Source organism: Mustela nigripes, chromosome 3 (genome assembly GCF_022355385.1).
Source record: "Mustela nigripes isolate SB6536 chromosome 3, MUSNIG.SB6536, whole genome shotgun sequence".
In the NCBI taxonomy this organism is placed as follows: domain Eukaryota; kingdom Metazoa; phylum Chordata; class Mammalia; order Carnivora; family Mustelidae; genus Mustela; species Mustela nigripes.
Window position 1 is genome coordinate 73,561,034 of NC_081559.1, and position 16,313 is coordinate 73,577,346.

The 16,313-nt window shown below is 36.6% G+C and overlaps 1 protein-coding gene across 5 annotated transcripts in view; it reads right to left on the reverse strand.

Moving 5' to 3' along the window:
• CCDC141 (coiled-coil domain containing 141) overlaps nucleotides 1-16,313 on the reverse strand; it is a 224,240-nt gene that overhangs the window by 139,608 nt on the left and 68,319 nt on the right. For 4 of the 5 annotated variants that reach the window (XM_059394250.1, XM_059394247.1, XM_059394249.1 and 1 more), the window contains 3 exons: nucleotides 15,764-15,955; nucleotides 12,219-12,327; nucleotides 7,775-8,028 (listed from right to left, as the gene is read on the reverse strand). In XM_059394250.1, coding sequence (XP_059250233.1) covers nucleotides 7,775-8,028; nucleotides 12,219-12,327; nucleotides 15,764-15,955 — 555 coding nt within the window. The remainder of the gene's footprint in view (nucleotides 1-7,774; nucleotides 8,029-12,218; nucleotides 12,328-15,763; nucleotides 15,956-16,313) is intronic. The other variant, XM_059394251.1, reaches the window with a different exon arrangement.

Below are 16,313 nucleotides of genomic sequence, written 5' to 3' on the forward strand. Positions count from 1 at the left end.
CAATCTGGAAGAAATGGATGCATTCCTAGAGATATATAAACTACCAATACTGAACCAGGAAGAAACAGAAAACCTGAACAGACCCATAAACAGTAAGAAAATTGAAGCAGTCATCAAAAATCTCCCAATGGGGGTGCCTGGGTGGCTCAGTGGGTTGGGCCTCTGCTTTCAGCTTGGGTCATGGTCTCAAGGTTCTGGGATCCGGTCCCGCGTCAGGCTCTCTGCTCAGTGAGGAGCCTCCCTCTTCTCTCTCTGCCTGCCTCTCTGCCTACTTGTGATCTCTCTCTGTGTGTCAAATAAATAAATAAAATCTTTTTAAAAAAAATCTCCCAACAAACAAGAGCCCAGGGTCAGACAGCTTCCCAGGGGAATTCTACCAAATACTCAAAGAAGAAGTAATACTATTTTTCTGAAACTGTTCCAAAAAATAGAAATGGAAGGAAAATTTCCAAACTCATTTTATGAGGCCAGCATTACGTTGATACCCAAACCACAAAGAGCCCATCAAAAAAGAGAATTACAGACCAATATCCTTGATGAACACAGATGTGAAAATTCTCACCAAAATACTAGCCAATATGATTATTCACCACAATTCAGTGGGATTTATTCCAGGGCTGCAAGGTTGGTTCAACATCTGCAAATCAGTCAATGTGATACAATACATTAATAAAAGACAGAACAAGAACCATATGATACTCTCAACAGATGCTGAAAAAGCATTTGGCAAAGTACAGCATACTTTCTTGATCAAAACTCTTCAAAGTGTAGGGACAGAGAGTACATACCTCAATATCATCAAAGCCATCTATGAAAAACCCACAGCAATTATCATTCCCAATGGAGAAAAACTGAGAGCTTTTCCACTAAGGTCAGGAACATGGCAGGGATGTCCACTATCACCACTGCTATTTAACATCATACTAGAAGTCCTACTTTCAGCAATCAGACAACAAAAAGAAATAAAAGGCATCCAAATTAGCAAAGAACTCAAATTCTCACTCTTTGCAAATGATATGATACTTTATGTGGAAAACCCAAAGGACTCCACTCCAAAACTGCTAGACTCATACAGGAATTCAGTAAAGTGTCAGGATATAAAAACCAATGCCCAGAAATCACTTGTGTTTCTATAAACCAACATCAAGACAGAAGAAAGAGATATTATGGAGTCCATACGACTTATAATTGCACCCAAAACCACAAGATACCCAGGAATACACCTAACCAAAGATGCAAAGAATCTGTACCCAGAAAACTATAAAGTACTCATGAAAGAAATTGAAGAAGACACAAAGAAATGGAAAAATGTTCCATGCTCATGGATTGGAAGAACAAATATTGTGAAAACGTCCATTTAATCTACACATTTAATGCAACCCCTATCAAAATACCATCAATTTTTTCAAAGAAATGAACAAATAATCCTAAAATTTGTATGGAACCAGAAAAGACCTCAAATGGCCAGAGGAATGTTGTAAAAGAAAGTCAAAGTTGGTGGCATCACAATTCCAGACTTCAAGCTCTATTACAAAGCTGTCATCATCAAGACAGTATGGCACTGGCATGAGAACAGACACATAGATCAATGGAACAGAATAGAGAGCCCAGAAATAGAGCCTCAACTCTATGGTCAACTAATCTTCGACAAAGCAGGAAAGAATGTCCAATAGAAAAAAGACAGTCTCTTCAACAAATATTGTTGGGAAAATTGGACAACCACAAGCAGAAGAATGAAACTGGACCATTTCCTTACACCACACACAAAAATAGACTCAAAATGGATGAAAGACCTCAACATAAGATAGGAATCCATCAAAATGCTTAAGGAGGACACAGACAGCAACCTCTTTGACCTCAGCCACAGCAACTTCTTCCTAGGAACATTGACAAAGGCAAGGGAAACAAGGGCAAAAATGAACTATTGGGACTTCATCAAGATCAAAAGCTTTTGCACAGCAAACTAAACAGTCAACAAAACCAAAAGTCAACTGACAGGAATGGGAGAAGATATTTGCAAATGACATATCAGATAAACTTCTAGGATCCAAAATCTATAAAGAACTTATCAAACTCAACACCCAAAGAAAAAATAATCCAATCAAGAAATGGGCAGAGGACAAGAACAAATATTTTGGCAAAGAAGACATCCAGACGGCCAACAGACACATGAAAAAGCACTCCATATCACTCGGCATCAGGGAATACAAATCAAAACCACAATGAGATACCACCTCACACCAGTCAGAATGGCTAAAATTAACAAGTCATGAAATGACAGATGCTGGTGAGGATGTGGAGAAAGGGGAACCATCCTACACTTTTGGTGGGAATGCAAGGTGGTGTAGCCACTATGGAAAACAGCATGGAGTTTCCTCAAAAGTTGAAAATGGAGCTAACCTACAACCCAGCAATCACACTCCTGGTATTTACCCTAAAGATACAAATGTAGTGATCCAATGGGGCATGTGCACCCTAATGTTTATAGCAGCAATGTTTACAATAGCCGAACAATGGAAAGAACCTAGATGTCCATCAACAGATGAATGGATAAAGAAATAAAGAAGATGTGTATATATATATATATATATATATATATATATACACACACACACACACACAATGGAATACTATGCAACCATCAAAAGAAATGAAATCTTGACATTTTCAATGACGTGGTTGGAACTAGAGGGTATTATGCTGAGGGAAATAAGTCAATTAGAGAAATACAATTGTCATATGATCTCCCTGATATGAAGAATTTGAGAGGCAAAGTGGGGGTTTTAGGGGTAGGGTAGGAAAAAAATGAAACGTGATGGGTTTGGGAGGGAGACAAATTTTAAGAGACTCTTAATCTCACAAAACAAACTGAGGGTTGCCAGGGGGAGAGGGTTAGGGAGAGGGTGGTTGGGTTAAGGACATTGGGGAGGGTATGTGCTATGGTGAGTGCTGTGAAGTGTGTAAGCCTGATGCTTCACAGACTTGTACCCCTGGGGCTAATAATATATCATATGTTAATTTTTAAAAAAGAAGACGTAAAATGGCTAACAGACACATGAAAAATGTTCATCATCACTAGCCATCAGGAAGATTCAAATCAAAACTACATTGAGATACCACCTTACACCAGTTAGAATGGCCAAAATTAACAAGACAGTAAGCAACTTGTGTTGGAGAGGATATGGAGTAAAGGGAACCCTCTTACACTTTTGGGAATGCAAGCTGGTGCAGCTACTTTGGAAAACAGAGTGGAGATTCCTTATGAAATTAAAAGTAGAGCTTTTGTTTGACCCTACAATTGCACTATTGGGTATTTACCTGAAAGATACAGATGTAATAAAAGAAGGGCCATTTGTACCCCAATGTTCATAGCAGCAATGGCCACAGTCACCAAACTGTGGAAAGAACCACGATACCCTTCAACAGACGAATGGATAAAGAAGATATGGTCCATATATACTATGGAGTGTTATGCCTCCATCAGAAGGGATGAATACCCAACTTTAGTATCAACATGAAAGGGACTGGAAGAGAGTATACTGAGTGAAATAAGTCAAGCAGAGAGAGTCAATTATCATATGGTTTCACTTATTTGTGGAGCATAAGGAATAACATGGAGGACATGGGGAGAGGGAGAGGAGAAGTGAGTTGGGGGAAATCAGAGGGGGAGACGAACCATGAAAGACTGTGGACTCTGAGAAACAAACTGACGGTTTTGGAGGGGGACTGGAAGGTTGGGTGAGCCTTGTGGTGGGCATTATATAGGGCATGTATTGCATGGAGCACTGGGTGTGGTGCATAAACAATAAATTCTGGAACACTAAAAAGAAATTTTTTAAAAAGGGAGAATTACAGACCAATATCCCTGATGAATATGTGTGCCAAGATTCTCAACAAGATCCTGGCAAATAGGATCCAACAGTACCTTAAAATAGGATCCATCACAACCAGGTGGGATTCATGCCTGGGATGAAAGGGTATTCAACATCCTTTTGTGTGACAGAACACATTAATAAAAAAAGAGACAAGCACCATGCAATCCTCTCAATTGATGCAGAAAAAGCATTTGACAAAATACAGCATCCTCTCCTGATTAAAACTCTTCAGACTGGGGTGTCTGGGTGGCTCAGTGGGTTAAGCCGCTGCCTTCGGCTCAGGTCATGATCTCAGGGTCCTGGGATCGAGTCCTATGTCGGGCTCTCTGCTCAGCAGGGAGCCTGCTTCTCTCTCTCTCTGCCTGCCTCTCTGTCTACTTGTGATCTCTCTGTCAAATAAATAAATAAATAAATAAAACTCTTCAGACTGTAAGAATAGATGGAATATTCCTCAAATTCATAAAAACTATCTATGAAAAGCCCACAGCAAATATTATTCTCAATGGAGAAAAGCTGAGAGCTTTCCCCTTAAGATCATGAACATGACCAGGACATCCACTCTTGCAACTATTGTTCAATGTAGTACTAGAGGTCCTAGCAGCAGCAATCAGACAATAAAAAGAAATAAAATGTCTTCAAATTTGCAAAGAAGCCAAACTCTCCCTCTTTGCACATGACATAATACTTTACATGGAAAACTTAAAAGACTCCACCCCCAAATTACTAGAACTCATAGAGCATTCAGTAATGTGGGAGGATAAAAAATCAACACAAAGAAATTGGTTACTTTTCTATACATTAACAATGCAACTGTAGAAAAAGAAATTAGGGAATATATTCCATTTACAGTAGCACTAAAAACCATAAGCTACCTTGGAATAAACCTAACTAAAGAGGTAAAGGACCTATACTCTAGAAACTAGAGAACATTACTAAAACAAACATTGTTAAAATGTCTGTGCTACCCAGAGCAATCTATACTTTCAACACCATCCCAATCAAAATACCAATGGCATTTTTAAAAGACCTCGAACAAACAATTCTAAAATTCATATGGAACCAGAAAAGACACTGAATTGCCAAGCAAATGTTGAAAAAGAATAACAAACCTGGGGGGATCACATTGCTTGATTTTAACCTATATTATTTTAACCTATATTTTAACCTATATTATTGTGATCACCAAGACAGCTTGGTACTCTCACAAAAACAGACACATACATCAGTGGAAAGAATAAAGAACTGAGAGATAGAGCCTCAACTCTATGATCAACTAATCTTCAACAAAGCAGGAAAAATATCCAATGGGAAAAAGACAGTCTCTTCAATAAATGGTGCTGGGAATACGGGACAGCTATATACAGAAGAATGAAACTTGACCATTCTCTTACACCATTCACAAAGAAAATGGATGAAAAGACCTCAGTGTGAGACAGGAATCCATCAAAATCCTAGAGGAGAACATAGGCATTAACCTCTTGGACATCAGTCACAGCAACTTCTTTCAATATGTCTCCAAAGGCAAGGGAAGCAAAAGTGAAAATGAAATTTGGGGACTTCATCAAGATAAAAAGCTGCACAGCAAAGGAAACAGTCAAAAAAACAAAGAGGAAACCCATGGAATGGGAAAAGTTATTTGTAAATAACACTACAGATAAAGGGCTGATATCCAAGATCTATAAGGAACTTCTCAAACTCAACACCAAAAAAATGAATAATCATGTCGAAAAAATGGGCAGAAGACATAAACAGACACTTCTCCAAAGAACACATATGAATGGCTAACAGACACATGAAAAAATGTTCAACATCAATTCTCAGGGAAATTCAAATCAAAACCACATTGAAATACCACCTTATACCAGTTAGAATACAAAAATTAACAAGGCAGGAAACAACAAATTTTAGAGAGGGTGTGGAGAAAGGGGAACCCTCGTACACTGTTGGTGGGGATGCAAGTTGGTGCAGTCACTTTGGAAAACAGTGTGGAGTTTCCTCAATAAGTTAAAGTAGAGCTACCCTGTGACCCAGCAATTGCACTACTGGGCATTTATCCTAAAGATACAGATGTAGTGAAAACAAGGGGCACATGCACCCTGATGTTCCTAGAAGCAATGTCCCCAATAATGAAACTGTGGAAAGAGCTGAGATGCCCTTCAAAAGACAAATGGATAAAGAAGATATGGTCATATACACAATGGAATATTACTCAGCAATAAGAAAGGATGAATACCTGCCATTTATAAATAAATAAGAGACTCATTAAAACAATGAGATAGTAGTATATGCCTATCAGAATGGCCAATGTCCAAGACAGAGAGAACACCGATAATGCTGGGAAGGATGTGGAGCAACAGGAATTTTCATTGCTGATGGAAATACAAAGTGGTACAGCCAGTTTGGAAGATGATTTGGTAGTTTCTTATAAACATAGTCTTACTATATGTGAGTCATCAGTGTATTCCTTGGTTGCTTAGATGAATTAAAATTTATTCCCACACAAATATCTATACATGAATCCTTATAGCAGCTTTATTTATAATTGCCCAAACCTGGAAACAACAAAAATCCCTTTCAGTAGGTGAATGGATAAATAAACTGTGGCAAATCCAGACAACAGACTGTTATTCAGCACTGAAAAGAAATGAGCTATCAAGCCATGAAAAGATATGGCAGAATCTTAAATGCACATTACTAAGTGAAAGCACTCAATCCAAAAAGGCTAACTACTGATTCCAACTATATGACATTCTGGAAAAGGCAAAACTATGGAGACAGTAAAAAGATGGGTGGTTACCAAGGATTAAGGTGAAGGAGGGATGAAGAGTCAAAACACAAAAGATTCTTAGGGAAGTGAAATTATTCTGTATGCTACAATCGTGGATATATGTCATTTACATTTGACTAAAGCCACAGAATATATTGCACCAAGAGTGAACCCTAACGTATACTATGGATTCGGGATGATAATGATCATCAAAGTAGGTCACTGACTGTAACAACCATACCACTCTGGTGCAGGATCGGGATAGTGGGAGAGATTATACATGTATGGGAAGAGAGGGTACTCTGTACTTTCCACTCAGTTTTACTATGAATCTGAAACTGCTTTAAAGAAAGAGTTCTATCTGTGCTTACCCTTAAGTAGTTGGGACAAAAAAAGTACACAGCAAGCATATTGACAACTGACCAAAGCATACCTACAGCTAGGGTGATTAGTTCTAGCAAGTCTGCAAACTCATGAACCTCTTGCCCCAAAGCCCTCTAACTATTCAGCATCCAACCACAGGCCAAGGTCATATTTCTTACTTGGAACCAGGTACTTTTTTTTTTTTTAAAGATTTTATTTATTTATCTGAGAGAGAGAGAGAGAGAGAGAGAGAGAATGAGAGGAGAGATGTCAGTGGGAGAAGCAGACTCCCTGCCAAGCAGGGAGCCCAATGTGGGACTCGATTCCAGGACTCCAGGATCATGACCTGAGCCAAAGGTAGTCACTTAACCAACTGAGCCACCGAGGTGCCTGGCACCAGACTATTCTTCTAAAACCACTCCTTGGAGCTGACAGACTTTCACTGGCATTAGCAGCAATGTAGTACAGTTCAGCACCATCATGCCTCTTCAACTTTCAAGAAAACTTCAAAAATTTATATTTCAGAATTTCAAGGAAATATGTATATAAGTAGTAATCTGGAAAGAGGTGAGAAAGAGAGTCCAACAATAGAAAATAAAAATATTTGTTTTTCATTTAACTTATGTGGAAAACAACATGTTAGTTTGGACTAAAACCCACAGATTTTGACCGTAACAAATGAGGAACTATCCCAGGAAACAGTCAGTCCACATAATAATCAAACTTCAATAGCTGAGGTCAAGGGATCATTAATTCCCCTTTGGGTTACCTGATTTTCTTGCTGGTCCCACTGACATATCTGCAGAACCTGACGCAGTTCTTGTTGTTGTTGCTTCAGGTCCTTGTCGATTTGCCGTCTCCTGTCTTGGAGAAGCTCAAGAAGGCTGTCAATCTTCAAACAGCTGTTATGAGCTCCCTGAATCAACTCAGGATTCACATTAGGTCCATCACACTTGAATTTTTCTATGAAGTCAGTGAGCTGTTGACTTTTGTTTAAAAGGGCTAGAGATCGTTCTAAGAGTTCTAGAAGAAAATTAGAAAAAAAATACTGATGATATGAGGAAGCTTTTCTATAGTAACATTCAAACTCTTGGTATAATTTAAAATGTATATAACCTTTATGTTAATGATAAATTATACTGTAAGGAATCCAAATGTGTAAATAGAAAATGTCTGATACAACTGGTCAGATAACATGACCTAACAATTTCTGTAGCACTAACTGCCAAATAATAGGATGCTGCAGTTCAGTGACAGTGTAATTCAATACAGGGAGGAGAAAAATCATGGGACTTGGGCACTGTTTCAGTTGGTTTTTAGTGGTGTGATGCTACTTACAGTGCCTGTACTTCTTGATGTGCTCTACATTCTGAAGTGAATGAAGTAATTCTGAAGTTTAAAGACTAGCACCCAGGAGTCATCCATGACACATTCTTCTCCCTCATTATCAATACCTATCAATTCCACCCTCAATCTCCTGTGTGCGTTTACTGCTCTCCATCCCTGCTACAGAAAACATTATTTCTTGCCTGGACTTGTGCAGCTACCTCTTAATTTCATCCTTCTCTAATCCATTCATCTATTCTCTATATGTTAACCAGACAGATGTTTTCTAAATATACTATGCCACTCACACACACACGTACACACGCACACACGCATGCGCACACGTGCACACAATGGGTTCCAATTGCCTTAGAATTAAGGACAGACCCCTTGACACGATTTTAGGTCTGGCATGGTCTGGTCCCTATCTTCCCTTTCAGATTATCTCAATCTCTCTACTCTTTATCTCTCTCTTTTTAACTACATCACAAACCTGACATTCCCTTCTGCACCAGCACTTTTCACTGTGTCCTCTGCCAGGGACATCATTCTCAACCCCTTCTTTCTCCACCTTTTATTCTATTCATACTTTAGGTCTTACTTAACTGCCAATTCTTCAAAAGAAAAACGTGACTGAATCAAATCCTATATAAAATCCTATACCAAATCAAATACTATTAATTGTTCTCATTAACAGTTCTTACCACAACTATAGTTTTATAGTTTTGTATTGGGTTAGTTGATTAATGTCTCCTGTGCCACCAGGATCCAAGACAATATGAAGATAGTGACCATGATAATATCCTCAGAACTTAGCATAGTGATTGGCATAGGAGATATGTTCAAAAATTCTTGTAGAATACTTGAATGAGATCAAATGTATTAAGAGAGATGTAAGATTTAAGAGAGCTAAAAGTGCTAGAGATCAGGGGTTCTCTAGAGATGTAAAAAGACTGTGAGAAGGCATGAGATTTTTGTGATGGGAAAGTAATGAAAATGGAAGACAAATTATGAGGTTGAGAAGTGGGGACATTGTTATGAAGTGAAGTCAACAAGACAGGGCAATATTTGAGACATTTTCTGTTAGAAGTAAGAAAAAAAGAAGAGAGTATCAGCAGGGTTGAATATACTATTTTTTATTTTTAGGACAGGGAGAACTATGAAGAATACTCAGAGACTTAAGTACCTTACCAAGCATCACACAACTAGAACTGGGCTAAGGAGTGCTAAAAGCCACATGTTCTGATTAGAAGCTCAGTGTTCTTTGCAGTCTCCCATGGCACTCCGCATTAGCTTTCTAACATTCAGCAGTTAACTGCACAGCACTAATGAGGCTGTGGTAGTTGGGCCAGTTGTCTCTTTTAACTTGACTTTTTTTTGAGAGGGGGTAGAGCTAGAAGAGAGAATGAGATAAGTGAAGATATTGTGAGAGAAAGAGTTTGACATGAAAAGGAAAGAATTTGAAGTATTTTATGTCACATGACCTAGATCTGTCAAATAAAGGATTAGACGGTCTTACTGCTCAGAGTGAGGAAGGTTGATTATGTGCACTGAGCAATTTGATTAGGAGTTAACAATGCAAAGAAACAAACAATGAAAACAACTTGGACCAAAAAGAGGATGAGATCAATCAAATAGAGTAAGGTAAAGCAGGGAGAATATTAGAACAAATCTCTCCAAGAAATGGAAGTGAACATGAACAAGATGGGAGAGGAAGGGGCAGAAAAAACTTACCCATCTAGAGCAAGTTCTTATGTGGAAGGGAAAGAAAGAACTTGAAAACAAGATGAAGACAGATTATAGAGGGCCTTGTATAGGAAACTGAAAAGTTTTAATTTGTATAGCCTATACAATAATATGACTGATTCTCCATATGTACATATACATAATTCCTCTGCATTGAAGAGTTTGTTATGATACTGTAAAAAGTTACACACACACACACACACAGGAAATATGGGCAAGTGGCAGGGTTTCCACATAACATTTTGTTTCTCCCTTTCCACAACTAGGTCTTACACACTAGACTTTTCAGATGAGAGAGGGAAGCATAGCTCTAAATGCTAGGGCATTGCAGACTGACAGTGGAACAGACCAACCTGTTCTTCTTCCTACAGAATACATATAATTAGCCAGAACTTCCATTCTCTGTTTCACATCTGCCAGAATAATGTAATTACTACCATAGTACCTCCAGGAATGGAGTCTCTGGCCAAGGCTGCTTGTAAACTGTACCCAGCCTAAAATCAGTCCGTTACTGCTACCATGAGAGTCATTAAAATGGACACATTTTTCCCTCAGTTTCCCTCAGTCAGTCCTTTGGTTCTTCCTCTGTTGGTTTCTTATATCTTAACTGTTTTATTCTTTATGCTTTCCCAGCATCAGTTTTCCATCAGTTGATCATACAAAATGATACATTTTTTCTCAAGAGTAAACTAAGTAGAATATCATGAACTTCAAGAAATACAAAATTTCTATGGTGTGTTTATTTTAAAGATCATATTTTTGCATACATAAAACCCTACTTTCTGACATAATGCCTTATGATGTGTGGCAAGTAGATTTTAATAAATTTTTATTATTTGTTTTGCTTGTCATTATATATAAAAAAGTTTATATTAAAAAGGATTTTATACTGATACCTATATAGTTTTCCATACTCAAGTATAAATTACAAATTCAAGATGAATAAATGAGGATGTCCATAACTTGAGTGAAATTATAGCTTGCTAAGCCATCTTTCCGAAAGAATAATTTTTTAAAAATATCAAAGTCATAGTCTTGGCATTGAGATCATGGATGATATTTCTTCCTAAAACATTTTAAAATATTCCAAATGTTCTTCAGTGGGATAGGGTTTCCTAAACTCATTTAATGGGCACTTTAAAACATACACAAAAGTAGAGAAAATAGTATAATGGACTCCAATGAATCTATATCTTAGCCACATTTAAAATATACATTTAAGAACAAGGAAGTAATAATATGATTGTTCCGGAGGGAAAGCTTCTTAGGTATTATGTTCATTTTAAAAAGACATTGGAAAACTGGAGGGTTCAGTTGTGATCCTTCAGAGCTTAGAATCAATTTTTATCTCCTTAATGTCCCTGTAGTGCCTTGTTTATTGCTCCAGTTTATGTCACTGTACTGTGTCTTACGTTGGAATTAAATACAATTAACATTCAATAAATATACTTTAGGTTGGATGCTATTTTACCTCGTGAGATTCAGATATATACTAATCCCTGCCCTCCAGAGTCTCACAATCTGGTGACAGAGACAAATATGGAAATGAAATGTTACTACATAGTATGCTGGGTGGTGTAACGGAGTCCCACAGGTAACCCGCCAATAAATGTGTACATGCCCCAACCAAACTATAGGCTTCCTGAAGAAAAAGTCCACTAACAAATCCCCCTTTTTTTAAATAGCTCTAATAGTGAAAGAGGATTTTCCTTATCTAGAGCTGTTATTTAAAGCCTGATCTTCACTTCCTGACTCTGAGAAGGAATATTCACTGAATTCAACCATTTATTCAAACAAGAAATATTTCATGAGGATCCACCAAGTGCCAACACTGTGCTAGATGCTGAGGATACAAGGAAGAACAAGGCGGAAACGGCCCCTGACCTCAGGAGCTAAAATCTACCAAACTGAATAACTGAATCTCTGGAGGCTGTTCCATTAACATCCCCTCAGAATCATTTACAACTATGCATTTTTTGAAGCAGATGACCAAAAATAAAGCTTTATTTAAACTTTCTTGGAACAATTTGAGGTATAAACAGATATATTTAAAATGCATTGTTACACATGAGCATTCTCACATGAACATGAAGGTTATAAAACCCCTAAAAGCTTATGGGAGGAATAAACATATTTCTTGCCTTTGGTATGATGTTCGTGAAGCTGAAGAAGTGATTTTAAAGACTCGGCACTCTCAAATTCCTGGGTGTTCTGGAGGAAATCTTCAGCTTGGTCTATTTTAATAGCAAACTACAACACAAATACAAGGGAAAAGACATTTGAAACAATAAAAATCAATGTGCCACTTTGGGTGATTTGTAGATATTTTTCAGTAATTCATGACCTAGCTGACTGTATATGTGTTTGTGTGTTTATATGATGATATGTGTGTTTGTGTGAGTGTGTGGGGGTTGAGGGTGTTTGTATGAGGTTGTGTGTTTACATATGGTCAATTTACAAAGTACCAAAGAAATTTCTTCTCCTTCCTTTGTATTCCTTTCATACATGGATATATGTCAAATATGTTGAAGTAATTTTATTTTTTTACTGATAAGTGTCTATTGAAATTTTCAACTAAAATTACTGTCTATGTAACAAAGCAGCCACTTCCAACATATAAAGCAGTTTGTCAAAGAATACCCAAAATGTTTGCTAAAAACAAACAACAAAAGCCTAAGAAGTAATATCTAATCCCATTTCTTATGCAAAATAAGAGAGTGATCTGAAGAGAAACACACCAAACGATTATCTTTATGAGAAGGAATGAGATTAAGGATGGTGGGTAAACTTTTAACAAATCTATAATTTGTAATTTTGTTTGAATTTTTATCAATGAACTTATGCATTCTTTATATAAAAATGAGATGAGATACAGCAAAAATGAAAAATGGGAGATTTTTCCTCTGTTTCAAAAAAGAGAGAGAAATTTTGCATCCTAAATGGTGAGGAATATGACCCATCTCTCTGTTTCTACTTCAAGGAAATATGAAGGAGAGGTATTTGAAGTGATGGTAAAATTCTCAGGGGAATAATCTTAGAAACAAATTTTAGAAGAGGGAAAAACATGTTTGGTTCTTCGGTTCTTCCAGTACAGTACATCCATGGTAGTACACATAGTCTACATAATCTAGCTAGACAATAACTGTTTTGTTTCAGCACTCAGATTCAAAAGTTTAATCAATAATCTTAATCAATATGTTTACTTTTATATCAGATATTGAATAAACTCATAAAGGTCAAGTATCAGTAAGAAAGACACAAAAGTTTACCACATGCTTATATTTTTTTTCACATTTTCTCCAAACTATCATCTATGAATTCAGTGATTTTTTAATACTCTTATGTAACTATTTGATTAACAATATCTACTATATTTTGATTATTACAATAGTCACATAAAATCTAGTTATAAATGGCATGGAATGATGAGAGAGAGACTAATGAGCATGTCCTCTTTGGAAATATGGAGAAGGCCTCCACAATCATGTTAGAACAATCTGGTGGATACTAATCACCGTCACTTAGGGACAGTGTTCCTAAATTGCTGCATGGTGTCTAATAAGAGAATAATCTGTCTGATGGTTAAGTCTACAGTTCTAAAACAGTCCTGTAGTAATTATCAACCATGCAATAAGAAGTCATTTCATATTTTTATGGAACTGCATGCATCATAGTTCAATAAGGGAACTCTATACACACATCATTTGCAACTCTTATTCATTCCATTTCTGATAGCTTATTTTACGGGTATTCTTCAAAGAGAAGTTTCAAAACAAACAAGCAAACAACAACAACAAAAGCCCAACCCTAGAAGGTGATTTAGCTTTTCTCTGTAGAACATTATAAAAAGTTCTAGAGTCACTGTATAACTTATAACATATTTCAACTGTTATTTGAATTTTAAATAAATAAATAAGCAAGGAATGTGTATACAGAAAAGTTTTCCCTAAAGTTCTGTTAACTTTTACCTTACAGATATTTTCTATCACCCACTTTTCTTTTTGCATCTTGCACTGGACAAAAGTGGCAATGGTTAGACTCAACGTTTTTTAATATTGTTATTAATCAGTGATTAAAATAGTTTGGCAAAACAAGGGGCAGGAAAAGAGTTTGCCTTCAGCTTATTCCTAAGTGACCCACAAAATTGGAAGCAGGAAAATATAAGAAACAGTATCTTTCTACTACAAATCAGAGTGGTGGGCTGAATAATGAGTTGACTTAGTATTTCCTTTTACTTCATGCAATCTCTGGAAATAATTTCTCATCAGAGAGAAAATCAGCTGACATTAATGCTACTACCCCATGAGAAACAAGTATTGGGCCTAATGACTGAAGAAAGATAATTTCTTCTGCTTAAATGAGTTGAATTTCCAGGGAAGTTGACATCTATAACCCATTTACTAAGATGGAATGATTCAAATGTATCTACAATTTGACCCTGTAGGTGAATTTCATCTGGTTCCTTCTCAGGAAAGAAAACTACGTATGAAACTTTTCCCCAAGATGATCTGTAAAATGAATTGTAGTTGGGGTTCTGTATTCAAACTGTGGAAAACAAACATAAGTTACAATAAGGTTTTTGCTCCTTCTTTTTACTTTTAAACGAGTTTATGATTCATGAGATTGTCTACCCCAATTTTTATGTTCTATTACTAATCTTCCTTCCTTCATTATTTTGAATTTAAGACCTGAATTTTGAGTTTGGAAATGTCATATTTTTCAAAGCTAGTGCTTTATCATAATGAAGCAGTTCTCTCACATCAGAATGAATGTACTGCCACTTGACAGAAAAGTTGAAAGTGAAATTTCCAGTGAATGCCTTACACCAAATACAACAGCTCTTTTGATAATGTTCTTTGGTCTCACATTTTGAAATTGAGAACTGTGAAAACATCTCAGAATTCAAGAAAAGTCGCAGGAGGAAATGACCTTCTTAGGTCCAGACTTTTCTTTCCTTAAATTTTTAATGAGTACAAACTATGAATCCAACTGTATGCCTTTGGAAAGTATTCTATAAAATGTTATGCTTACAAGTCAAATATTCTATGGAATATTCTGCAGTTGCCTTTTTCATAAAAAGCATATGTTCTGTCCTCCACTTTTAAATCAACAAGAACACTTTAATCAGAATACTAATAATCATAAAATCGGGGATAATTGTTTGATTTAATAACTGTATTACCATCTCCTAAAGAAAGAAAGAAATCATAGTGACTTATGGATAATAGTTTCTATTTTTACTTAATATTTTATTTAATTTTAATTAGCTGTACTTAGGGTCTTTTAAAAATATTTTATTTATTTATTTAAGATAGAGAAAGCATAAGCAGGGGGAAGAGGCAGAGGGAGAAGCAAGCAGACTCTCCACTGAGCAGGGAGTCCGATGACACTGGATTCTATCCCAGGATCCCAGGATCAGGACCTGAACCTAAGTTAGACACTAAACAGACTGAGCCACACAGGTGCCCACTTAGCGTTTTCTTTGTTTGTTTGTTTTTTGAAAGGCTATATCTAAAACATTAACAATTTAATGCTTTTGCAATCAAAAATTAAATGTATTGTATATAACTTGGTCATTCTACCATTTTAAAAACTGATTGCAATGTCTATTTGTGGAAATTAAACATTTTTGGAAGTGCTATCTATTTGCTCTAGTGTGAAAGTAGTTTTTCTTTTAAACACAAACCTCCAAGGCATTTTCAAAAAATTCTGAAGTCAACCTGAGGAGCTCCCTTCTTCTTTCAAGCATAGAGACAAGGGCTGCCCATGCTTCACCCAAGGTGTTGGCCATGGCATCATACACCTGACTCCGATCCTTGTTCTCTTCAGCTGTCTTGTCTGCCTCCTGCAAGAGTTCCCATACCTGATCTTCCAAAGCCTACATACAGGAAAGGAAAAAGTGTCATTCAATGTAAGAACCTGGAATCATATTTAAAGCATTTGGCTGTTTTAAACTGCATGTGGCTTAAGAAGGTTTAGAAAAAATTTATAAACAAAAACTACAATGCAAGCAGATAGATCAAGTAGACAGATGGGAGGAAAGGAAATTGCAATAAGCTAGAAAGCATGTCTGGGCTAAAGGCACTCACATTTAAATACCATTTAAACACTGTAGAGATTTATCAAAGGAACACATTTATATTCCCAGAGGTCCAGAATATTATGTTGACCTCACATGTCAACAAAATGGAAAATTAATTGGAACACATCCAGAAGAGAGTGATAAAGAAAAAAAT